We start from the raw sequence: 27,286 nt of genomic DNA on the forward strand, positions 1-27,286 counted from the left end.
TATATGTGGAACAACACAGAAGTTTATCGTTACTCAAAATGGGATGATTAGATTTTTATACCAAATAGCTATTTTCTGAGGGAAGAATCTTGAATAATTCATACTGCTCAATGTACATCCATTATTGTATTTAATCAGTTAAAAGTACAGGTCACAAATAATGAGACTATGGGAAATTCTTATATTTTAAAGACAATTACACCAAGATAAATACTCTCCTACTAAGAAGTATATTGCCAGTGATGTCTCACTACTGTCACAACATGGAATTATTCCAAGTTAACCACCACCGAATCAAGCATTTTTCTTTTTAAAAAGAAAAAGGACTCCATGACACTCAAAGCGTGAAAAAACTGCACTTGAGACCGCTAACTACAAATTCTTATCATCTGAGAATGAAATGCTGTCCTTAATAAGGAATGCTCCTCTTAAAATTAGCTTAATTAGGATTATCAACCCAAATAAGGTCATCTAGTCTTGGCAAATAAACAGCAAAAAGCACTATAGTCACCACATCTCTTCTTGCTGTCTACACAACACCTCAATTCTGGACCATATGAACAGTTTACCTCAGTCTAACCATAAAAAGTCTTACCTTTCATAAAGCTCTACACAGGTTTGTATTGCAAAGTCCTTTTGATACCACCTCTAATTTATATGATAGCTTTTCCTTTAAGAAGTGCACTGGGCATACTTTTTAAGTAAGCATATTAAAAGGGATCACTGATGGTCATGACTGCTGTAGTAAAAGAGCTAAAACTGGTTTTAGTTTACCATCGCTTGATACGCTCACAGTTGTACCATTTATCTGTTCCACTCTGACTGACTGCTTGGAGGGGGATTTTGTAATAGTGAGGATTTCTATGACATTCCTTCAGTTCCTTCCAAATGAAAATAATTAAACAGTTTTGATCACTTTACTAGATGGAAGCAAATTAAATAAATTAATAAAAAAAAACCAGAACGAATGCAGTTATAGATATGTGCCCCTAACTTCATGAATTTAAAAGAAAACAGGAGAGGCTTAACAGCAAGCCCATGACAGTCAAACCCAGATGAGCGATCATATGAGCAACTCTCAAGTTTCTCTTTTAGTACTTCTCTGAATCCTATGATAATGTTTTGTATTATTCTATTATTAAGGAAAAACTCTACTATCTTAACTCCCACCTGACAGAACTTATATAAGCATCAACACCAAACCCTCTTTAGGAAAAAGAAGTCTGAACAAAACCGCGCAGTCAAATATTTCCTAAGTAGCAGGTTCAATTATCTGCTGTTTATCATTATAATTATACAAAGCTTTCCATCAGAATGCAAGTGTGCAAAGTGCACCATGAATGTCATCATGCAAACATAACTGGATTCGCTATGGGGTTTGCCTCCATTTCTTTATTATAAGCAACAAGTCTTATTCTCCTTAAATGCTAAATGGAAAAAAAAAAAAAAGGGGGGGGGGGGAGGTTGCCAAACACACTGGTAAGTCTTTATCGTTTCTGGAGCTCTGATCTCACAATTTAACTGGTTGACTAGAAAACATGAATGACCAGAGAGCACAAAATGAAAAAAACAAACCACCCATGGAAAAAACAAAAACCATACATACACACATATATGTACACGCACACATATATATAAGAAGAATGCCTGTTGGATGTCATCAAGCATATTTGACCTACAGAGAACACTATTTTGGAACTATGCACACAAATGTATCTATAATTAAGGTCTTACCAACTCCTAAAAGTCACTTTTTCTTTTTTAAAAGGTTTGAGGTTTTTTTGATTAACAAACTATAAAAAACAAGCAGTGGGAGGTTACGTTAAGCTCAGAAGGGCTGGTAGTTTGGCCTAAAAAGCTGAAAACTTGGTTCAACATGAGGATATATTTAAGGTAAAGGGCAAACTCTAATTGTGAATATTAGTTCAGGTAGCTCTAAAAATTCTTCTATATGTTCTTAAGGATAAAAAAATATTGTAGTATGTTACATTTACATAAAAAGGCTGTGTTAGCCAGAATTCACAAGTGCTGGCAGTAATCTGTAGAAGGAAGTGGCAATTAATTGCTATGGCTGTTGGGTGTTTTTTTTTAACTCTATGACAGTATAAAAACTTAACACATTTTCAAATGAACAGTTATTAATGATGAACGGAAACATTTAAATATATCAGCAGTTAATCAGCGTTACCTAAAGCGGATATTTAAGGAGGCTGGCACTTCATGCTGTGAGACTAAATGCTAACACAGCTAGGATACACGGATTGTGCACAAGTCATTAAACTAGTTATTTCATTAATTTTGCCTACCTAATATCATAGCTGCCACCTCTCTCTCAGACTCAGTCTAGTTACAGTCTGCAGGTCAGCTTATGCAGCTGTTCTTCACAATTTAGTAACTCTAAGCAACCCTTTCCCCTTCTTTTGAGTTGCAAATTTTTTTAGACAGAAATTTGGGAGGGAAGCGTGTTTCCACTCTTCACAGTATAAAAATTGAGTTGTTCTGTGTGCCAGGAAGAGGAAAATAGCATCCAAACTCCTACTTTCTTCTGAGTCACACCAAACCTCTACTGCCTTTGAAATGCAGTTACAATAAAGTAAAAATGAGTCATTGCAACTCAGTTCTTGCTGTTTACAGTGCTATTTGGCTATAATGTCAATGTTTCTATTGCTAACAATTTTTCAATGGGATTTACTCAAACATAAGACAAAGGGGGCTGGCCTTCCCCCCCCCCCCCCCCCCCCCCAGTATCTGTAAAAGGAACAAGAACATACACATCCCATTCTGGATTAAGAAATAGACACTTTACAAAACCAGCACCCCCTCTCTATACCAAAAATCCTTACTTTCTGAAAGCAGACTACTGAAGCTCTTGTTTGAGTTCAGAAAAGATGCAAGACTTTTCTAGTTCAACACAGCATTCCTCCTTTGTTAGAATAAGCTTATTCTGAAAGCTTCTGTCCAGAAATATAAAGTCAGATTGTTTTTCAGCAGCTGAGCTATGTCACACCCTCACTCCTAAACAGGTCTTCAGCTCATTGCTAAATGGGAAGAAACTCTGGGTGCTCCTGGAAGATAAAACATGCCAAACCTCTGCTGCAGCACTCACCAGCTTACTTGTCAGCCAGTCCTTTCCAGGCCAACACAATAAATCTTTGTTCCTAGTTGTCCCGTCTGCTTTTTCATTTCCAGATTTTAAAGCTTTTATATTAAAATTAAAATTCTTTAAACTTCTTCCATAAGGATTAGCCTCCACAGTTTTGTCATTTCCCTACAGCTGCAGTGAACAGATACTCCAGCTGAATTTCCTGCTATAGACGAGGATTTGGCAACAGAGTGTTAAGTAGGACTGGCCTGAAGCTCGGACAGAGGGGCGGGGGTGTGTCTGACATTATTTTAGTCCTATAGAGACTAATATTCTTCTTCTGAATATTACAGCAACTCAAGCAATCTGGCATGGGGTTCACTTTCTGTATGAATGCTGAACGAAATCAAAGGGTAGCTATCAAATCATACTCAAGATTATGAAGTGGCTTAAGTTAGTAAAGAATTCTCTTTCACCACATGGCAATTCTTCGACAGAACAAAATCTCTGTGGCTCTCCTGATGGCTTTTGGTCTGTAGTTAAGGTGACACAGAATTAATTTTAATTAATTAATTAAACAATAACCCCTTTTATATACACAGAGGTTTTTTTCAGTGCTGTTGCCAGAAAGAAACAAAGATGCTGTATCAAAAATGACATTATGCTGGGTAATACCTTGGTTTAGGTGTGTGGCCTCTGTAATCTGAATCCCATTCACAGAACACTGCGCTCCATTCAGTGGTATTAGATTCACAGTACCGTTGAGATTTTCAAAGATGCAATGCTCACTTTCCAAATCAAGGCCATGAAGAACTAAACACAAAGAATTAAGATAACATAATTAGTCTCCTAACAACTAATAAGATTAGCGTGCGGATATTAATTTACTAAGGACATATCGCACTACATATCTGAGTATCTTTTCTTTTTATTATGGAAGTTTTCTTCCTTCCTTCATCACACCCCGCATGCTTTAAATGTTGACCCTGTTTACTTTTTTATTGCATTGGAAAAAAGTGTGTTGGGTTGTTCTGGGTTTTTTTAGTGTAATGTTCTTTCCTCCTATGTTTTGGCACCTGATCAGAAAATGCTTCTTTCCTTCTGATAAAAAAAACAACAAAGCAACAGAAAAGCAAAATTCATATATTTGTAAATAAAATTTACATATTTGGAAATAATGAATGGTTCTCGACCTTAAAGCAACCATGCCTAAATCTGAAATGACAGGATATAACATGCAATTGTAGACTAGCAAGGATGGCTGAAGTAAGGTTCTTATGTTCTAATAACATTCAGGCCTTTTATCAATTAGTTATGCTACTTTCTATTTCTTCTTCAACTAATGTTTGATTAACTCTACCTGTATTGTTTAATAACACAAAGCAATGGAAGTTCGCTAGTTTCATGGTATTTATATAGTAATTTTAATCCAGGTATCTTCTGACCCACAAAAATACATCAAATTAAGCTATTTGACTCTCAGTCTCTACAGTGAGAATGAAAGGATGCAGTTTATTTAATGAAACTGCCTTTAAGCAACATATGTGACAAGGCATTCCAGGTCTGGCAGTTAGCTGCTTTGATAAGAAGTGAATAAAAAAAAAATCAGTAGAAGCAGCCTATCTACTTTTTACCAACTTCCAGAACTGATTTTCTTCAACTCAAGTCTAAAGTCCAAAGACTGCTTTAAGTATAACAATATAATAATACTGTCATTATACAAAGGTTAAGAGAATGACTGTGCAGTAATTGTGACAGTGCTGTATGAAAAAGGATGGTATTTTTACAGGATAAAATTTCAAGGGAAGCAAGAAATACATTAGCAACAAGTATATGAATAAATTTTAAGCCCACAAGCTATTCTAGAAGTCATGCTCTTTGAAGCAAATCCCATGTAATTCAGCTCTCAAATTTTATAAAAATTAAAATATGCAAGAACATACAGACAACTGAACAAGAGAAAGTTATGAAGCTTTGTTCACATATTGGGATGTTAGAAGGAAAAACAATCAAAGAACATAAAAAAATGCCAAATTCCATACCAATATCTTGTTCTGTCATAGCATCTTCTCTGCCAACATATGTTTGGCCCTCCTAATTAAGAGAGACACATGCATAATTTTCAGTTGAAATCTCCCTTCCTCCCCCACAAAGATGTAATTTATCCTTCCACTTTCTCAGAGTAACCTGAACAGAATAGATGTTTAAACTTACATGAAAAAAAAAATCAGGTAGCATTTTTTAAAATGCTTTCACAGTCACTGTTATATAATACTATTAGCAAATACAATTTTCAACTGTCTTGTGTAGAACCACCTTTGCAGTTTTGAGGTAACCGATCCAGATTTGGATTTCAAGTCAAGCTTTACAGTAAGATGAATGACAAACCAATATGCATGGGTAACAATATTAAACAGACATCTCTGGTTAACCAGTTGACCCTCAGGATAAACCTAAACAGTAAATTAATAGATGTTTTAATTGAATCAGTTGCAACCTCTTAAAAGCTTTCCTTACCACAGCAGAGAAACATAATGAGCTTTTCTTACTATAGCGGAGAAACGTAATGAGTACTATATTTAAATAGCAATTTAATACTACAATTTGCCAACTGAAAAAAAAAAATCACAAGGCATATAAAGGCTATAGAAACACAGACGTATTTACCTTCAAGTGGTACAAGATGATACCAGTACTCAGAAGATCATCATCAATTCCAATTAGATGAGGCAGTTCAGAATCTAACACAACACCTATCCCTTCTTTCCTCAGAGCCAAGGTTTGTTCCTGTAAAGGGAAAAAAAAAAAAATTAAAAAAATCTATTTAGAGTATGCAACAAATACCACTCTTCCTTCTCTCTCTAAACTACTTCTAACGTCTTATCTTTGTAATAGCACCAAGAAAAAGCACCTTCCCCCCTACATTTTAAACATGAATTTTGTATTTCCATCAAGCCTTCCAAGCTTGCTGTTCAGGAAGTCTGTGAAGGTGTTATTTGAAAGAAACTAGACAAACAGCTGAATTATACCAGATAAGGAAGATCAATCAAGAGCATAACAAAGCAATGCTGTCTAAAAGTAAGCTATGTACCACCTTGCATAATGTTAAAGAGAATTAAAACTCAGAATTCAGTACGGCTAAGGAATAGAAAACTAAACACTCTTTGGCAAACCTTTAAATAAACTGAACCTTGCACAATAAAAACCCCAGACGTGAAAATTCTGTAAGCCTAAGCAGTTTAAACATCATCCAATGTAAGGGAAGCACTGACAATAGTAAATAAACGTAAGAAATATTTGTGGCACAATTCAGTTCTTCAAAATTCCTTTGGGCCACATCGTACAGCCACCTGTACAGTGAGGTACCATTCACCAGGACTACAAGTGGAGATTTCAACCTCAACCTTGGATAAAATACCACGTGAAGTAGTACTGATCAGACTTTATGCAATAAATAAGAAATTAATTATAGCTTTGAAGTGAGTTTTAGTATTTATAATGTTTATTTTTCAAGTTGAAATAAAATCCAGTTGGCTTCTAGGCCTGGAAGATAACTGCAACAGAGATTGTGAATGCGTACACACATCGCCTTTCAAAATGAATGCGTTTTTCTATGTAAAACAGCTAAGCCTTTACAAGCCAAGGAAGACTGACAGCCCAGGAAGGAGAGGCAACAACAGCAAGTATCACTTCTGTGTATTATAAAGCACACACTTTTCTCCTGGTGCCAGTAAACACAGGGAATACGTTTCCTGACAGCAGCATGACAACTCCTTTTCCAAGTCATCAGTATGCCTTCTCCAGAGCCAACCAAGAAACTACATTGCTAGTAAGAAAAAACAACAGATAGGTTGTTATATGTATTTCACCAAGTACAGCAACCCACAAATCTGGAGGAAGAAAATAGATGTTACATCTCATTTCCCTGCACAGTGCAAAATGTCATCAATATTGATTCTGTTTAAAAAATCCTAAGTATGGATACACCTGGGCAAGACAAAATGACAACGCAACATACAAAAGTCACTCCAAAACAAAACTGGGAAATCCCATTCTGGTCATGGATGAATTAAAAAGTTCTCCAGCATTCAGGGATAAAGAAAGAAGCTGTGATTCATGTTGCCCTGCAGCTCTCTGACATTCAAACTGCACCCAGCTACTCCTTGATATTATATAACTGTCACCTAATAAAACCAAAAGATACAGCTTAAATCATTGTTCAAGCGAAAAAGTAATTCCAGTCAAAAATACCTATCACATGAAGTATTCATTGAGTATCATCTACTGTTATACATAATTTATAATGTTCCCATATGACGAGGTTGAAGACTTAAAACGCTGAGGACTGGTGGCCGTTTAAACAACCACTGGCACCGTCAGCCCAAAGAAACTGATAAAATATTAAGAGCTGAACAATTTTTCCCCAGCATAACAAATTATTTGCCAACATCCCTGACTGTGGAAAAAATAGACATCCCAGGAGGCAAAGAAACTGCCCCTGGGTGAGAAAAATCTATCACAAATAAAGAAAAAAAAATGTTTCTTCATTTCCAGTCTCTTAGTGTTTAACACATTTTTACTATATTCAGAAATAAACTATGTATAATTGTGATTTCAACTAAATGTGTTGGTTATTTATTCAGATCTAAAATTAAAGAACACAAATTAATTGAGTTTCTAAACCCTTATTTTGTAAATTGCTACCATTCACAGGCAGAATGCATCCTGTTGATGGAAGCATTATAATAAATGCAGCGGGCAGTAGCTGTGATTAACTATAATATTTTTTTCTTTAATACTTGCTGTAAATTAGCTTTTATCTTCAGATACAATTTACTGCAAATCCTGAATCTTAATCAGGTATCTGCTAAACTTTAATGATTAATTTGGCTAAAAATTTAATTCCAGATTCAAAAGCTTCTGCAAGGATGTCTCCAAACACCAAACTGTGCCCTTTTGCCCAAAATCAAAGTCACAGAAACCTCATTCACCAGTAGATCTTTATTACTCTGTTCTCCTACAGTGAGAGAAAGAGAAGAAAAAGGCCAGAAAAAAAACAGCCAAATTGCCCTCTTTCATCCTCAACAGCATAGGAAGGATGTTTCTAAAGGAGTATGGACCTCTTCTGAGATAAATTGAAGGACTATAAGCTACTATAAGGCAGCAAAATTATTAGGTTTAATCCAATATTTGATTCACTTCCATTTGTGCAACACAATTTTAAGAAACAGTGAATCCATAAGTCAAATGAGAAAGAGCAGGAAAGGTCACTGTCCCTATTAAAAACATACTCATTCCGAAAATTTATGAAAACCTCAAGGCACAGTTTAAGAAAGCTGAACGTATCACATGCATCTTAGCTTGAATTATCCTTGAACAGAAAAGTGAACGCATGTTCCCTCGGTATTTAAGATGCATTCACAAACTGTGGAAAATAAAGCAAGCCAAGTATTATCCACAAAGGAGCACTCCAGTTAATATAAATGGCTACCGTGTGAGGAGAAAAAAAAAAAAGAAGAAAGAAAGGTTTTCTTCTTTAGGAGCTGCTAGATCTCACCTAAAAATTAGAAACTCTGAAAATAATTCTGAGTCCACAAAAAAACACTTCTTTGAGTCAAAGTTAATATAAGGGGATGATGCTGTATATTTAAATGATAGTCCCTCTGAATTCAGCTCTGACTCGGCAGTCAGAAATATCCTGATGTTATAAATTCATCAACACTTCTGTGAGAGATACAAAAGCTATTGTGAAACCTCAACCCTTCTGTACTGATGTATTAAGTTTGCTCTATTAACTGATATGGTGGCATCTGCAAGCTCACAGCTAAGATATGTTCTGGTAGTTTAAGAACAAAATCTTTGTTTAAAGTTCTTCTTTGAGCTGTAGAGTTAATCTTCACCATATATAACTGTCCATGATAAATAAGACCTCTAAGATACCTAGGATTGCTTTAAATGTATTTCTTAAAATGGAACCATGCAAAAATGGAACCATGCAAGTTTAAAAACAGCCAACGGGATATTGAATTAGAGTAAAAAAATAAAATAAGCCCAAAAGATATTTCTAACATTCCTTGACCAATCTACTAGTAGACTGAAACATATGCTGCTTCTGGCCCAGCACATACTAAAAGAGTACATGTAATTCATACGCTGACCTTTCAATGAATAGAAACTCTTCGAGAAGTTTAAATTGTGTTACACTTTTCAATGCAAAAAAACCCTCAATTCCTTTATTTAAATATTGAACAGTTAGCTGCTGGCACACAATCCTGAGAATATACTGTGCAGATACTTTCAGTAAAACATGACAATTTACTTAGCCAGCATAATGTTCAGATGTCTACATTTAAATAATGCACAAAAGCATGTAATATCAAATTAAAGAAATTATGGGTAAAAATGTGCAATGGCAGAAGTCTTTGCATTAATATTTAACCAGATTATACTAGAGCAGATTCTTATGCTAACAGGTACTTCGGGTGCATTTGCTTTCATTGAAAATACATTATTATACCCTGAGTTCACAAAAATGTCTGAAGATACTCAGTGGCCTGGCACTAACATTAAGCCCTCTATAAAATATATAGATGTAAACTGCACACAAGGAAAATTCCTAATTCTTAATTTGTTTTCCTCCAATTATGTACTCAGTACACTTTGCATTCCCTTTAAATCACTGGAAACAAATGTTTCATACCTACAGAAGAAAAATATTCCATACTGCTCAGAATTCAAAGGCATCTGAAAAACATTTATTTCCAAATCCAGAAGATACATGGCATTAAAGAGGCCATGCAAACAGAAATAATAAGAAATATGGATCAAGCAGCTTTAGCTGGTCACTCCATATTCAAGGTGTGTTAAAACCCAGGACTTCAATTCACTGAAGTCAGAAATTTATATATTCTCCATCCCACAACAGTAAAAGATTAGGTGACTTAAAAGTACAGTTTCATTGCAGAGGTTTTGGATAAATCCAGCAAGCTGAGGGTTGTACTTCTGCATTATTAAAAAAAAAAAAAAAAAAAGATATGCCTATACCAGGCGCGTGTGTGCGCTAAGAGGACTATGCTGCTTGTATTTCCAGAGTTAGCCCTTTCAGAAAAATATCAAGTAAGGCATAACTGCAGCACAGAACCGTGATGAACGTGTACCAGACCTGAGCAGGGACTTCTCAGACATGCAGTGCTCACTTGCTGTTTCTCATACAAGGGAGTAGAAAAGTTATTCAGCAGGAGTTCACAACAATAAAGCAACCTCTTGTCAAACTGAAGGACTCTGCAGGCAATAATTTATCAAATTATCAATAATTTACATAAAGACAAGAAATGAACTACAGAAATGGTGAGAAAAGGAAAGGAGGTACTTGTGGACAAATGCACAGGGTACCCAGCACATGTGGTTCCATAACCCCAAGAACCACAGACACTGAAATCATGGGAAGTGTTCTGGGGAAGGACTGCTATCCACTTGCCCTATTTTATATTCGAAAAACCCAGTACGGTTGAATAAACCCAACTTCACATACAGGAGCATTTAATCTGAGCCAATATAGTTTTTCTTTGACAGCACAAAGGACGAGAATGTTTGAAGTTTGATTTAAAACCAGATTTCCTACTGTCTTAATGTATATTATCAGAAAATATACCTTAGAAATTTGTGTTATCAATCCAAATCCTCAGCCTCTTTTGACTCCGGCTGATTTTTTAATTTAAAAAATTCTTACAGCAAGGTGGTCTATAGATACTACGCATAAAGATAAACATAAGAAAACATTTTTTGTACACGTTTACTGCTTTTTTGATATGATGAATTGTCTTGACACCCTAAATTATCCAATAATCAGAACAAAATATTATCTTATTATTGTATGCATCACCTGTGCATTCCACTGAAATCTAATTTATCTTTAGAGTTACAAAATTTTCCACATAACGTCATTGAGATATGTGATGCTTTTATTATTCCTATACCAACCTCCATATAGTGGTACATTTACACATTTATCTATGTTAATCCAATACTTGTGTGAAGTATGAAAGCTTTCAGTGCAAATGAAAAAAATATTGTTTATCATCATGTTTCCCCCCCCTTCTTTTTCTTTTTAAACAGAGGAATATTTTGCCTACTTAGGCAAGACAGACAATCCTCCAGCATGCAATTCCCTTCCTACATAAGCTTTAAAAATGTTGTTTGCTAGTATATTAAATTCCATATGGCACTGGTAAATAATAACTATCCTTCAGGGAAACGCCTCTCTAACTTTGGTCTTGGACTTCAACTTGCACACAATTCCGCAAGACTTAACACAATTGCTAAAGCCTCAAGTGTGATGCAAAACCCGCAAAGTGTTTCTATTGCATGTTCTTTGAGCAAATGCTTGCAAAACAGCAACCTGTTACCACGTTAAAAGTCTACATATGAGCCCTGACAACAACCAGAGTCTTGTAAACTCAACTATGCAACAAGATCACTACCCTTGTACAAAACAGCTGTGGAACATGGCCCAGTTCCATCCCTACATTATTTCTTTTCCTTTCTAAATACAAACTTTCCAACTGCTATTTTTCCACTCAAAGCTTATTCCCATTATTTGGGTGGTACTGTCCTAATGTTTGGAGATGTTTTCAATGGGTTAAAAATAGCAGGATTCAAGAGGAATACACTGCAGACAGACTTTTGTTTCTATTTACAGAAATTATCTGAATAATTCTAGAGATGATTCTTCAGAAATAGAAGTGCTACATAAACAGATGTACTACTTCTGAATTTTCAACTGCATTGCACGCTAATTATTATATTTATAAAGAACACATGGCCAACGATTGAAGTTGCACTTGCAATATTAAGAGGCGAGCATACTCAAAATTCAGTAAACTCACCAGTAAGCCCTACAAAACACAAGGAGGCTTACTTGTTCAGTTCTGTAATTTATAGCAAAATTTCAGGAATTTCACCTCTGTTTAAAACACCAGTAATGCTTCTCCTACATGGGGGGAAAGAACTGAAAGTGATCTCCTATGTTACCACATGCAACTCTCAAATACCACAATAAATCATTTCATAGATTACACTCAGGCTCTCATCCGTTACGTAACCTTAAACTGTTTTCAGATATTTGGTCTGAGCTTACCAACAGTCAGTTCATACTCATGTACTTTGCATCACTATTGACATTCAGGTGAAAAAATTGTTTTCCTTCTCCAAAATTTACTCACTGATATAGCTACCAACAGCAGTCGTACCCACTCTCCTTACTGTGGTTATACCAGGCCAAACTCGAGGCGTCTCCTTCCATACGACCAGGCTCGCCATACCATGGTGTTTAACGTGTCCTCTCTCAAAGTCACCTTCCTTGGCCTTGATGACTTATGTGCCATGTTCCCAGTGTATATGCAATTTTGCCAGCACCACATACAACAGAACCCCTATTTTTCACTCACTGCACAAGATACATAACTGTTCCTTCCATGAGTTATTTGTCTTTCATGTGGGCATACTATCTCATGACAGTAAAGTCTCATGCCATCCTCCTCCTCTTCCGTAGCGTATTAAGTTCTTATTAGTCCTGATGTTTTTGCACTGCAAACTATTTTCCATCAATCACTCTTCTATTATTCTAATCCTTAGTCATCCCATCCTCTGCGAGATGCTCTGCTAGACAAATAACATTTCCCAGCTTCAATATCAACAAACTTCACCAGTTAACACACCTAAAGAAATCATTAAACACAATAAAGCCCAAAAATGAGCTCCAACACCACCAAAATAAAAAAAAGAAAACACCCAACATAAATAACCCACCACACTACTACCAACTTCCCACCCCTCCCAGTACCATCACTTGCATCACATTCTCTATATAAACATTTTTATTTCACTTAAATTCTAATTTCCATGCTGCCTAAATAAGGAAATAGTTTCCTATGTGTCCCAGGGTCAAATGCTTTACCAGCATCCCCAGACATGAGAACCAGTCCTACAGGTGTTTCTAGCAGGGATCACTGATAGAACCAGATCCAGCATATACTGAGCATGCAGACCAGGATGAGCTAGCTCTAGAAACTATCACAGGCTATAGACAACATTAAAAATGATAATTAAATAGGAAATAACTATTTAATAAACAACAGATTTACAGGAAAGAAGGAAGTTATGATTGTTCCACTTTTTCAAAGACATGTAGCAGAAATAAATATAAAGGAAAAGCTTTCCTTAAGTCTCCTCCCTAGTCCAGCAAATATAAGCCATTCAGGAGAAAATATTAGTCAAATTTTGAGTCTCTCCATAATCTGCTTCAGCATCAACATAGGTCAGAGTAACAGTTCTGAATTTAACATTTGCATTTAGCTTTAAATGTTTACTTCCACCAGGTAGTGTTTTAGCAGACTATTTTTCTTTCATTTAATTTTAATAACGGAGTTTATAATTACTTTTCTGGTAACTGACGAAGGTATAATCACTTTTTTCCCCACAAATAACGTGCTAGGTTTTGCTGGGTCAGTGACAGCAAATATGAGTTGTCACTTCCATCAAGTTTTTAATGCAAATTAAGGGACTATTAAAAGGTCAGAAATTGCAAAAAATATATTCCCTTTGATCTCGAGGCAAACATTTGAGGATGCTACAAAAAGACAGAATAAAGTGCCCTTTAAAAACTATCAGTTTGATTTTATGTACTCAAAGCATAAAATAATTGGTGCTTTAAGCTGGCACAAATGGCATTAACAACTGGCTCTATGTCATGCAGTGACTAGGATTGTTGATACTCTTCTTTTTTAAAGCTGTTAAACTCAGTTGGGAAAACTAAACTTTTCTCAGCAGCTACACATATCTTCCCTTAATTCAAATTTCACTGAAATAAACCCTATCTAAAAACAAACTCAAATTCTACCATTAACTGTATAAATATAAATAAAAGCTGTATACATCTGCATAATATACTGTCAATTGACTTGAATTCTCTAAATTGCAGCATTTACAGTACAATGATTGAAAGCCAGGAGAAAAGACACAGGAAATGCCCATGCCCTTTAATTACACATAATGAAACTACACTTTTTTTCGCAATTTTAACTATGAAATAAAAACAAACATGTCAGTGTAATTTGCAATAGCCCAACAGAGTAATTTAACTGCTTTTAAAAACAACATAAGGGGATGCCAAATGCTTAAACTACAATCATAATAGAAGGACCTCAATTTTAATTAGAAACAATAATGAATTACATGTATAGATGTCAAACAAGATCAAAGCACCCATTAAAAAAATAAAACAAAGAAAACAAAACAAAGAGTAACTCAAAGAGGATAAACACACATAAAACAAGGGGAAAGAGAAAACGCAAAGAGTATAATTCCCAAAATATAGTCACAAGAAACAGGTACTAGTTGTATCAAAAGGAAGTGTCCTTTAAAAATTAAATAAAAACAACCTATACCAAGAAACCTACAACCTGGCATCAGTCCCTAACACCAAGCCCAAGAGGAATAAAATATAAAATAAATAAAAAAAGAATACCTAAATCATATTTCATAGCCAAGACAGACATTCCAAAGATTGACTGAAGGGTAAAATTCCCATCACATTTTTGACAAATTAAACTACAACTGAACAGGGAAAAAAACAGAAGGGAAGATTCTCTTGCACTGTATGCAGTCTAGACTATAGTATATTATGGCATTCCTGGCAGGTTGTAGTTTTGCCAGATTTGAGTATTTTTAGCATTTAAGGCCCAATGTAGCCAATGAGAGTAAATTAGCACAGCTTCACCAACTACTAACAGAAGATAATGCTGCCTTTAAAGATACAAGCCTGCTGTGTCTTTAGGAAGAAAATGCAAAGCAATCTACCCAAACCTCAAAAAGCAACCACCAACCTTTGCATTTTGCTGATTGATCTGAACCCTAACTTGGCATCTATCATGTTTTTTGTATTCTCAGAAGAACCTCCAGGGGACTACTGTTTGCCAGCTAATACAAAATAATAAAGAAGAAAGCCATGTTCACCGAAGGAGGTATGACATTTGTTATATTTACCTACTGTAAAAAGTGAGTCATGTTTTTCTTCTTCAGTAGCAAAGCTTTACATTACTTTTATAACCTTACTGAGATCTGAAAACATTAGTGCATAAATGTTATGTATCATGGCAGCCTTGCCTCTCACCTGAATTCTCAGTGACTTCTGACATGTACTACTGCATCGCAAAATTATACATTTAGTTGAGGTAATTCATCCCACTATGTAAATGAACTCAAAAGAACAATGTGCTGACATGGAGTACAATGACTTAAAATGACTGGCAAGTAAATATCACCAACTACAACAGATGGAGGGCAAAACCACTCTTTCAATCCTAAAGCCACTGAGGCAGCATAAACACAAAGTTGAGTATTTTCAGAAGTTAAATAAGACCTCATAATGGGTCATATTAACGATTTCAATAAAAAGCAGGCTAAGTATTTGAAATATTCATTTAAATACATCATTAACATAAACTACCAGGAACACATTAAAAATATCTTTTAAAAGTGTCACCAACCATGACTATGTGACATTGAAGTCAGCTTGAATGTAACTTCTGCAATGTCCTTTCTTAATGAAAACCAGTTGACAGGTGGATTAAGACCAAAAAGGTCACTAGTAAACAAAAACTTAAGACCTCTGAACACTACTTGTTGAGTTCAGAACAAGCTTCAATATTGCTTTAGCAAAAGCAATCTATGGTATTAAATATTTAAATAAGTTATTTTAAAAACAGAGAAAAGTTTTAGATTCCTTATCTAAAGCAGCTTATACTTGGACAAAACTACAGAGATTTAAACATAAAACCAAATATAACCAAATTCTCTCCCAGGCATATTTCAATTAAGTGCCTTAATGAGTGTCTTAAATTGAGCTAATCAATTTATGTCTTAAGAGACTGGCAACTTTAAAGGAAAATGGCCCAAAGAAAATTCCTCAGGAAGAAACCCTCTCAGATTTCCCTGGGGTTAAAGGGATACAGGAAGACACAGTTTCCCTGGGTTAAAGGAACCTTTAACCTTAAAATCCTCCTTTGCCTTTCTGCTATGCTCCCTGTATATGACCCTAACTCTGACACCAGTCAAGGTCCATCAGACCACAGCCTCCTCCCCTCCACATCTCACATCTCGGAACTCTGTGTTGAATTTTGCAGCCACCTCTCCACTGACTGAAACAACAGCTGAAACAAGAGGAAGAAATAACAAGATATCACAATGTGATCATGCAACAAAGCATTGTGTTAAGAGAGGTAAATGGTGAGGTGGATTACTGTAATTCAGCTGGGCAATTAAAACATCTACATTTCTGCTGCTCAAAAGTGACACTTTTTATTTCCCACATTATCAGTTGGATTTCTCAATGGAAAAAGCTTTCTTTGCAAACATTTAGTTATTTGATGTATGTAACCAAAAAGACAAATGGATCTGTGCTTTCCTATAGGGGCCAATTAACTCAAATGAACACCAGAAAACCAAAACTATATGCTCCTCTTCTTTAACACAGATAATTCTTGGTTATGTGATAGTCTGTCCGCCCAAATATAGGATTTGTTGTTTTCCCCTAAACTCAGAGCATCCCTGCAACATGTAATCGGTAAATAAATGAACACTGCAACGCAGTTGCCATATCAATATTCCAAAAGCTGGTTTTCTTGAAGTTCCCATTAAAAAGTTGTCACCACAGAAGCTGCAGAAGCACAAATGACAGGTGGATGCCAGAGGGAAAAAAAAAAAAAAAAAAAAAAAAACAAACACATACTCAGCTAAAGACATGTCATTCCTTCATGTAAACATAATCCATAATTCTGTATCCTGATTTAAAAGAAAAGAAGGTTCTTGGATAGCTTATCTTGTTCCTTAGAGCAAGTAAGCTTCCCATGACGACTAGGGTATGAGATTTTGAATTTTTTCCCTTGACCAGAAATAATTCTTCAAAACAAGTATCCCCACATTCAACGGGGAAAAAAAAAAATACCACAACAACAGGAAACCAGTCATTGCTTTTCTGAAGATTCAAATATGGTATTTTCTTGAGTCACGTCAGCACCCTTCTTGGCCTACCATCACCTTGTCAAACCCTTGTGCTGACCATGCCGCTATCCAGTTGAAATCAGAAGTCTGCTACAGTAGCCTGAGCCCAGGAATGGAAATGAAGGAGCACGGTAAAAAGCTTCTAAGGGCAAGTAATAAAACTAATTTTGCTCCTTATGGCATCAGACAGCTTCTTCAGGTAATTAAGGTCTGAGCATCTTTGGACTGCTACAAAATATTGTGAGTTGGAACATTGTTCTTCATGTTTTGAAATGTAACCCATCTCCAAGTTTGTTTCCTTACACTGTGTGAACACAGCCACAAAATAAGAACACAAGGGGAAATGAAAAAAAGTTGGAAACAAAAATAAACTTCCAACCTTTGACAATCAAAGATTTGGAGAAGTGCCCATGCAGGAAGATACTTTTTAACAGAAATGTGAGGTACAGAAAATCCAAAAATTTAATGAAACACATTCAAAACAAATCCTTCAGCGCCAGTTTGTCCAGATGCTGCAAATCAGAATTACAAAGAAATTAAATGTAAATATTTAACAAAAAGCTCTACAGAAGTTGACATTTCGAAAAGTAAGTCCTTAACTGGTCTGTTGTGGATTAGTTGGTCTTAATTATGTCTTCTGGATTACCTAAGGGTAAAAAACTCCCGACACAGAAACAGTGATATTCATGGATGAACTATTACTTGGGTCAGAAACTGCCTGAAATCACAAATCTTTTGCTGAAAAAGTTCCTACAAAACTATGAGACTTCTTTCACACAGAAGTTGTGATGGGGAAAAGGAAAAAGATAACTACCCCACAGCATTCTGTCTAAACCCTGCATTTTTAAGGTATTCAAACAGCCAAATCCAAATGAAAACAAATGGGAATTAGGCACCTAAAATACCTTCAAGTGCCAGCTGGTGTTTCAGCACCCAATATAGGGATAACCTGAAATGCTAGCACATTACCCTCCAACTAATAAAACTGAACCTGCACTCTCTTTAACAAGACTCTATTGGACGAGTCAATCACTGCTGACAAGATTATTTTATTTCCTTCTGGCAAGACTGAAAACAGAAGGATATTAAGTTACATTAGATTGTCAGGGCTCAGTATTCTCTGTATTATCTGTCTCAATAACATCCTCATACTCAGAGGGGAAAATATATGTGTACCAGCGTACTGGGTTTGCATGGCCAGGTTTTGGTAGCGGGGGGCTGCAGGGGTGGCTTCTGTGCGAGGCTGCGAGCAGCTCCCCCCATGTCCAGTGGAAGCAACGCCAGCCAGCCCTGAGGGGGACCTGCCGCTGGGCAAGGCTGAGCCCAGCAGCAAGGGTGGTAGCACCTCTCTGAGTATATTAAGAAGAGAAAAAAAAGAAAAAATAATCTGCGCCAGCAGAAGAGTGAGACTATGTGACAACAACTCTGCAGATGCCAAGGCCAGTGCAGAAGGGGGCAGGAAGAACTCCCAGTGCCAGAGCAGAGGTTCCCCAGCAGCCCATGGTGAAGCCCACGGCGGGACAGGCTGTGCCCCCAGCCCATGGAGCCCACGGGGGAGCAGATCCCCCCCCACAGCCCGGTGAGGGCTCCATGCCTGGGCAGGTGGGTGCCCGCAGGGGGCTGTGACCCATGGTCAGCCTGTGCTGGAGCAGCTCCGGGCAGCGCCTGTGGCCCCACGGAGAGAGGGGGCTGGGCTGGGGACCCCAGCTGGGGCCGGCTGTGCCTGAGGGGCTGTACCCCACGGGAGGGACCCACGCTGGGGCAGTTTATGAACAACTGCAGCCTGTGGAAGGAGTCCCGTTGGAGAAGTTCATGGACAACTGTCTCCTGTGGGAGGGACCCCGTGCTGGAGCCAGGGAAGAGTGTGAGGAGGAAGGAGCAGCAGAGACAACATGTGATGAACTGGCCTCAACCCCCATTCCCAGTGCCCTGCGCTGCCTGGGGGGAGGACGTACAGAAATCAGGAATTAAGTTAAGCCCAGGAAGAAGTGAGGGGTGGGAGAAGGTGTTTTTTTGATTTGAATGGTAATAAATTGAACTAATTTCCCCAAGTCGAGTCTGTTTTGCCTGTAACCGTAATTGCCTAGTGATCTCTCTGTCCTGATCTCAACTCATGAGCTTTTCACTATTACTTTCTCTCCCCTGTCCAGTTGAGGAAGAGAGTGATAAGAGTGGCTCTGGTGAGCACCTGGCATGCAGCCAGGGTCAGACCACAGCAACCAGAAAAAAATATTCTGCAAAATAAAGCACTCTCGCTATGGACCAACTGGAAAAACCTACAACCGTGTAGAACAATGATGTGGAAACAACACAGATATGTTCAAAGAACTTTTTATGTTTGCATCGACAGATTAAACTATCCAGACTATGTGCTGAAGGGATAGAACAGACCCACTCCTTACTTTTGAATGCTGCATTGCCTCCCAGAAGACAGACAGACATTTCCTCAACAGTTTTCCAGACAATTAGCATATACATACTCATCCTGCCAATATTAGGAAATACTGGAGATGTACACCAGGAAACATCAGAAATGCCATCCTTAGGAAAGTTATTGATACAATGGTTTAGAATGTAAAAAGATGACTCTGCGCGTAGTATTACACAACAACTAAAAAGAAAAACAAGGAACTTCCACTGCAAAGCATGATAAAACATTTGCTGAATGGATGAGAGGAACAAGAGGCAGGAGAGGACAAAAAAGGTTTCAAAAAATTGTGACATCTCATTTGGGCTTACTAGTAGTAATTTATTCCTTAGTTAGATAAAGGGAGAAGTAGAGCTGAGTATTCAGCTTGTTATGTTTTGGATGGGAACTGGTTACATGGACATCCTTCTTGCTCTGCAGGCTGGCTCCCTTACAAAATACATATCACATAAAGATTAGCCAAGACAAAACACTGAGAAGCAGCTGAAAGAAATTCGATTGTGTCTAATTGTGATTGACAAGACAATTCCAGGGTTAAAAAAAAAATAATCTGTTCCAAGAAAACAACTTTGAAATATTTGAGATTCCCATTAAAGTGACAGCCTACACATTAACTAGAAAAAGCTGTCTTCTTCCATATTATATTCAGGGAAGTTGGTCCTCTTCTTAGCAGGTGTACATTAAACTAGCTTTTTTTGTATTCTATAAAGCTGCATGTGCATTATCAAATTTCTCTCTATGTTTTACTATGTCCAGCTTGACACAGGTATGGGGTTCAGGAATAACAAATTTTGAATCATCTACCGCAGAAGTAAGGGGGAAAGCAAGGGGAAAAGAGGAGGAAATAAATATGGAACAGACCATCAGTGAGGAGATGTATGCTTTATAATCTGTGGATATGCCAGAGGTATGTTTTGTATTATCCTAGGACTTCAATAAAATGCTTTTGAAAATTAAAAATATGCTCTTCCTTGATAAGCAATAAATTATTTATTTACATAATCATCAATTATGAAAAGGGATATTGATTCCCTCGTGCATGTGTTAGGTAAGGCATAAATTCCTACTATGTCTTCTCCTTCTGGTCAATGGGACAAAGATATAATACCACCCTGCTGGCTGCTAGAGTCAGTTTCACTACAGTTAAAAACAAAAAGTTTAGTACAATTAAAACACTTTAGTCTTCCTACAGGAGGAATCTTCTACTATCCAAAGCCACAAAGAAAACCACAACTGAGAAGAAACTTACTAACCAGATTTTTCCCTGTCTCCTAGAGCATTAGACCACCTTCATCAATCAAGAAAGGCCATTAAAGAGTCTGCAACAACCAGGATTAGAAAACTGTAGGTTTGTTGTGAACAGCTTACTGTGAAAGTGCAGGTGCTCCAGCAGCAGCCCACACAAGCATCAACAGCTCTCCGAAATGAATGACAATTAAAAAGGCAGATACAGAATGCAAACTGCTTAAATAAACAACTGCTAAGATAGTAAAGCTAAAATGATGGAAAATTAATGATGCTATTTCTTTAAAGAAAAAAGGAATTACAGGACCAGTTCTTAAGTCTCATAAGGTCAGCTTACCTTTTCCATTTTTCATTGTTTCTCTTTCCCCCTCAGAACTGATTGCCATGTGCTCACTGCTAAGACGCAGCTGTCTATTAATACACAGAAATCCTATTACTGTAGTGGCACCCCAAAGCACCACTATACTTAAGGTACTGCAAGGATTTCTGTCAGAACACTTGGCAGATGGTAATTATTTTTTCAAGAAATCTGGCCTTCATTCCTGGAATTACAAGGACAAACTTAGTAAGTTGAAATGCTTGCTCCTTGACACTGTAGATCTTGTACAGACAGAACTACTATCAACATCTGAAAAAAAAAAAAAAATCCCCGAATAGAACTGCAGGATTCGGCTAATTGTAAGTAGAGGTGCCTGCCTGACTGCTCAAGCTTCCTGGACACTAGCCTGTAAAATCCTATTTTCCAATAGATTATATAACTTTAACCACTGAAGCTGCCATTTTCCATGCTGGAGCATCTGCTGCAGGCTGGCTTCTGCCCCCACTAGCTTGGGTTTAAAGGAAAACGATTCTTCTATTTCAAAAAACAAGGGGCACAGAGCATTTTGCTATGCCTCAAGTGGGCCAGGCTTCACCTCTCCACAGCTTCCAATCTGTGACCACACTATACATTAGTCTCAAAGGAAAAATAAGTCTACCTATTGCAATGCTGACATTCAGGGCAGAGAACAAGACTTTTCTTGCCATCAATGATCCTTCCTAGCAGGAGGTACTATACCTTCCAGCTAAGGGACAGCAAATCTGCCTTTGGTATTCTTCATGCTGGTATCTAAAAGGAGGAAAGGGCCTGGCTGGAAGAGAAAGAAATAGGCTCTCTTAATTCATCCTCTTCTCCCATATGCATTACAATACAGTCTTTAATTACATGATCATATATTTTCTACAGGACCTGTGAATAATTCATTCCATAGACTGTACTCTGGGAATGAATCAAGAGAACGCAGTGAACTAGACTATTATCTACAGGACTCCTACCTCATTTGTTGCTAAAGCTGCATGATGAATGAGTCATGGAATTGTAGAGAAAAAAAACCCCTAGTCTCATAGCTAATAAATTTATTCATTTTAAAAGCTATTCCATTTTTGTGCGTGTTTCTTGGGGGATGGGAAAATTAAGAAGCGTTTCACTTATCTACAGTTCTGTTTTGTTTATTATTTACCTAGAAATTCATCTCTACATCTGTAGAGATTAATCTAAAGCAACAGATTACTTTAAATCTATTATCCCTTTCCTCAAAGTCAACATGTAACCCTTGGCTATTGAAAGAAATTGAAGAGGACTATGCATACCAGCAAGCAACAACTACTAAGGAACAAAACAACAGACTTCAGGACTAGCAACACAACAAAGTCTTCTGCAGAGGAAGATGCATAGGCTTGGTTGCCAGCACGTTCTCGTCCCTCACAGCCCAGCTACTAAAGTACAGAGTGAATGAACCTGAAGAGACACATGGCACTCAGAAACTGGACCTGCCCTTTCCTTTGCTCAGGAATACAACCCGATTGCAACAGCAGCAGATTTGTGCTGTCATCTGTGGTTAAGACATCTCTTAGTGGACTGCATTAAAAAATATCATCTCTGTAGCTGGAAAGAACAAAGAACAAGCACATCACTCCAGCAGCACTTCTACCATAGTATGGCTGTATGAATCAAGGCTATGCTCAGTTGACAATTAAGACATTAAGTCAGGTGCACAACAGTACCATATACTCAAAACTACCAGAATCACACAGTAATAAACCCCTAAATATACTGCTAAAAACATCAGCTGAATAGAACGGGTTTATTATTCCATATCCAATACATATTGCCATTAGAAACAGTTCCTTTGTGAGGGACTCAAGATAAATTTTGATCTAAAGTGTTGATGTTGGAATGCTTCTTTACTCTCCCATAACAAAGTCCAATGAGAATTTCACATTCTGTCTTTTCTCCTTCTTGCTACTACTTTGCTGATCCTTTAGAAGAAACAGCTTTCAGGATATATTTCTTCTTTTTTCTACAGGCTAAATCAGGAGCTTCTACTGCTTTCAATTTAGCTCCCCTTCCTGCCACAAGAAAATTAATAGAAAAGCAGACCAAACGCCCAGGAGGAATTGTTGAACAAGTGGCATCTGAGCTGTAGAAAGGATTTCAAAAGCAGCTCACTCTGTCTGACTCCCTCTCGTTTGAAAACCACCTACAAACCCTAGGGATGGATTAAAGCTAAGCATGGCCTGGATAATCTGCAAATGCAGGCCCCCAGTTGTAAGGAGGACAGCAGCAAAATAGTTGGGAGTATGGCTATTCCCAGAAACCGAAGGGCCTCTTTTGGAATGTGCAGTCTGGATCAACCGAACAATTCAACCCTGCCATAATCTGTGGTTGGTAAGCTCAGAAACTGCAGCCCCTAACCATGTTTCTCTGATGGTCCACATGGTTTGAAGTGGAAACAGTTTAAAACTGAAATAAAAAACAATCAATAGTATTAGGCACCTCTTGATCACAACTTTCTAGCAGAAACTGCAAGTTAGAAGTGGTCAGTCCACTGCATCACAAGCAGCTGAAGAGGCCACAAGAGAGAAAGGAGATTTCTTAATAAGATGAACACAGGTGGCATACAGGTTTGAAATCAGACAACTATTCATTTTGAAATCTACCTTTGACTGCTGCACTCTGGTTTCCCCAGGCGGATGGGACCCTTTCAATCGTGTTTGTATTGGGAAAAGAGCTACAGTAGATCAGTAGCACGAGTTCCCAATTTAGTATTTTTTCTTCCTCTGACAACAGCAAGCCAATGCTAAGAGTGAACAAAGCAGTGAAAAGAGTCATTGGTGAGTGAAGAACAATGAGAGCTGCTCTCCTGAAGAAAAGGAGTTTGTATCTCAGACAACCATATAACCCCTTAAAAAAAATTCTGTTTGTTTGCTTTTGTAGAAAAGTCTCTCCACTGTATTTTCTTTCTTCTCAGTTTGCATTGACCTGGGCATACACACTAGACTGAAGCCAAGGGGCCGATATCAGGGAATCATCATCATTAAATGATGGCATCTGTAATAAAGTATGAAAAACCAACATCTATTTAAGGTAAAACAAATCATGTGTGGATGAGTGTGTCCAAATTAAAATTACATTCATTTTACCTTAAAGACAAAAAAAAAAAAAAAAAAAAGATGGGGGGGTGGGGTGGGGTGGGCAAGAGGAGATAAAGTGTTATGTTTTCATGTCCCTGGTCCTGAACCAATCCCCAAAGAACAAAAAGCCCACCTGTAGAGGCTTTGGAGGAAGGAATCTGTGTGACATTTAGTAATGACAATTTATCCCAATTCTACATCTTCTGACCAGAAGAGATGATTTTATGGACTACAAGCACTGCCAGTAACTGCTACACTTGGGAAATAAATAAATAATGCACAGGGCCAGGTATAAGAAATCAAAACCTAATAAAACTGACAGCTAAACTAGATATTACTTGTCATTATTCAGGAGGTAAGAATTGTGAGTAAATACTGTACAAGGATTGAAAATAGTAGAAATACCCTTGTTGTCAGACAATTCCCTCAAAAAAAGATGGAAAAACCCCAATAAACTCATTAAATTTTAATGCACTGAAATTCAATTATAAATCTACATAAGTGATTAATGAAGAGAAAAATGTTAAAAGAAACAGTTATAAATAGAAGCTGTGTATCATTGCCACTGGCTTTTCAACTGCAAGATTCATTAAAAGAGAAAGCAAATAGCAGAAGTGGCCTGGTGAAAGATCTGTATGTTCAAAAGCCTGTTTGCTTTCTCAACTATGTTACCTGGTCAAATAAAATATACTACCTTTTCCAGAAGCTGTTCTTTTATATCCCCAAAACATCAGAGCTACAACAAAGTTAAGAAAACAAATACATTTTAAAGGCTTTAGCTAAAAGTAATTTGTCAAGCATTCTAGATATACAGTCATTTGAAAAAAAGAGTTGAAAAATGTACTGTCAAATATTTGCATTAATTTTGAATGTACATAATCACTTTTCAGTGCATTCCACCTGTGAACTGTTGTTCAGAAGTATTTCTGGCAAAATAGTTGCTTAGGTTCTTCAGCACTTGCTCCTAAACCAATGTTTTGGCATTCTAATAAACCTAACTTTAGTAGATTCAAACAGCAATGAAAGTCTAGATATTGCAAAACAGTTTGCCTTAAAATATCAGAATTAAATCTGAATTAAGCATGCAGAAGAACCTGATTTTTGTATCTGCAGTGACATCTAGTGCAAGAAACCAAAAACACATTTAAACAGGCTTCTAGAGAAAGAGAAGCTATTACTATTTACTGTGTGATTTCTGATGGAGATTAAAAAGAACAATTCATATCAGCCCTTTTAAAATGTTCTTAGTATCTTGTCTTCTGCACAACACTTAAAAGCCAGCTGAAGGGAATCCCGTTAAGCATAATATGTTAATAAGAGGCTATTTAACACAAAGGTGCATTTTTCTTTTCCATACATATTCAGTTTGATAAATGCACATATATTTCATAATTATTGGAGGGCAAACAATTCTTGAGAAAGCAAAAATCCCTAGGAACAGAGTTGTTATTCTATTTATTCTAGCAACTTTTCTAAAACAAAACAAATTCAGCAGTAACATCCGACTTAAATTCTTTCTGCCAGCTCAATAGATATGCAATCCTATTTTAATTTTGCAGTGATTTTTAAACCTTTCTTAAAAATTCAGGCAGAAGACATAGCTTGTAGAAAGAAAACAAAAACTGGAAGCAGCAATGAGTGTTGTCTAATACAGATGACAAATAGAAGAAGTTATAAAATAACAAATAAAATTTGTCAAATGAAAGTACAGATTTAAATCTCCTGTTAGAAGTATACAGCTATGCTTCAGAGCCAACAACAGACATTCTAACCAAAATGCAACACCAACATGTCTAACTAGCAACAATTTTACAAAAATGATTCACTTACTGAAATGTGAAAAAAAACTTAGAAACAAGTGTTATTCCTGCCAAACACACAAATAAACACATATGCCAAAGCTGAAAATGAACAGTTTAAATACAGTATCATGCATCCATCGTTTTGTATATAAATGCACACCATTCCTTTAACTGCCCCCCCCTTTTTTTTTCACTTGACCTGTAAATACAACCATTTTAGAACCTGCGTTTTAAAGGCATGTGTCCAGAAGTGTTAAAGTCACATGTACTTTTTAAGAGCAGGATTAAAGCCTGTATTGGTGTCTTTTGTAAAAACCTCACAACATGCAGATTTTAAATACCCGATTTACCCAACCATAAAACAATTAGATTGATATAAATAATTACAAATATCAAGATATATTTCTGTTCATTAGATAATTGTACGTAATTTATATATTTATAAATTATAAAAAATCTCCAGCCATTCTTTAGTGATCTAGGACAACTACATTATACATTAAGTTCCTAACATTCCAATAATCTTACTATGGAATAGGCACAAAACCCTCAAGTTTTTGTGGGTTACTAAAGGCATTGAATGGGGTAGTGTCACAAGTACTGGTTTTTGGACAAGCAGCACATGCTACGGTTAATGGACTATCATCATTACTAGTGATGCAGTAAGTACTTCTTAAAAGTTCTAAAGTTTGTTCCTCAGGAGCCCAAGGGCTTGCACAACTTCTCTACCCTACAGCCATCAAAAAGTGGATTTAGTAGACATAAGAATTTTATGTGAAAGTAGGTGTTGAGAGCACTTTTCACCTGGGAACTGAGGTTGTTAAAACAAAGACATGAAGGAATGAAAAAAACCAATGCTTATGGAAGGGCACAGTACTGGGGTAGAACACAAATGAGAAGAGGAAAAGGAGACAAGGCAGTCAAGGTTAATAGGAAGTAACAAAAAGGTATAGAACAGCAAAATGGTGATGTATGCCCAGCCTTACAGGCAAAAGAACAGAGACAGTGGGGTTTAAATACCATTCAGCAACTGTGGTTTAAAAATTATCTGGAAATACAAATAAATGTAGACTAATGCAGCATTTATATAGAACACAAACTGCTCTTGACAGAGTTCACTACGGTATACAAGCCAGCATGGAAAGGAAATGATTAAAATCAAAATCCATTAGCTTCTGCCACCCTAATCAGCACCTCTAAAAGTAATTGTGGTGTTCT

The 27,286-nt window shown here is 36.9% G+C and overlaps 1 protein-coding gene across 6 annotated transcripts in view; it reads right to left on the minus strand.

Annotated features, from left to right (window-relative positions):
* Positions 1 to 27,286, minus strand: part of KIF16B (kinesin family member 16B) — a 166,652-nt gene that overhangs the window by 71,309 nt on the left and 68,057 nt on the right. For all 6 annotated transcript variants that reach the window (XM_080408507.1, XM_080408504.1, XM_080408503.1 and 3 more), the window contains exons 13-15: positions 5,750 to 5,869; positions 5,125 to 5,176; positions 3,758 to 3,895 (exon numbers count right to left, since the gene is read on the minus strand). In XM_080408507.1, the coding sequence (XP_080264633.1) occupies positions 3,758 to 3,895; positions 5,125 to 5,176; positions 5,750 to 5,869 (310 nt within the window). The remainder of the gene's footprint in view (positions 1 to 3,757; positions 3,896 to 5,124; positions 5,177 to 5,749; positions 5,870 to 27,286) is intronic.

Source organism: Falco punctatus (assembly GCF_963210335.1).
Source record: "Falco punctatus genome assembly, chromosome: 12".
Classification (NCBI taxonomy): domain Eukaryota; kingdom Metazoa; phylum Chordata; class Aves; order Falconiformes; family Falconidae; genus Falco; species Falco punctatus.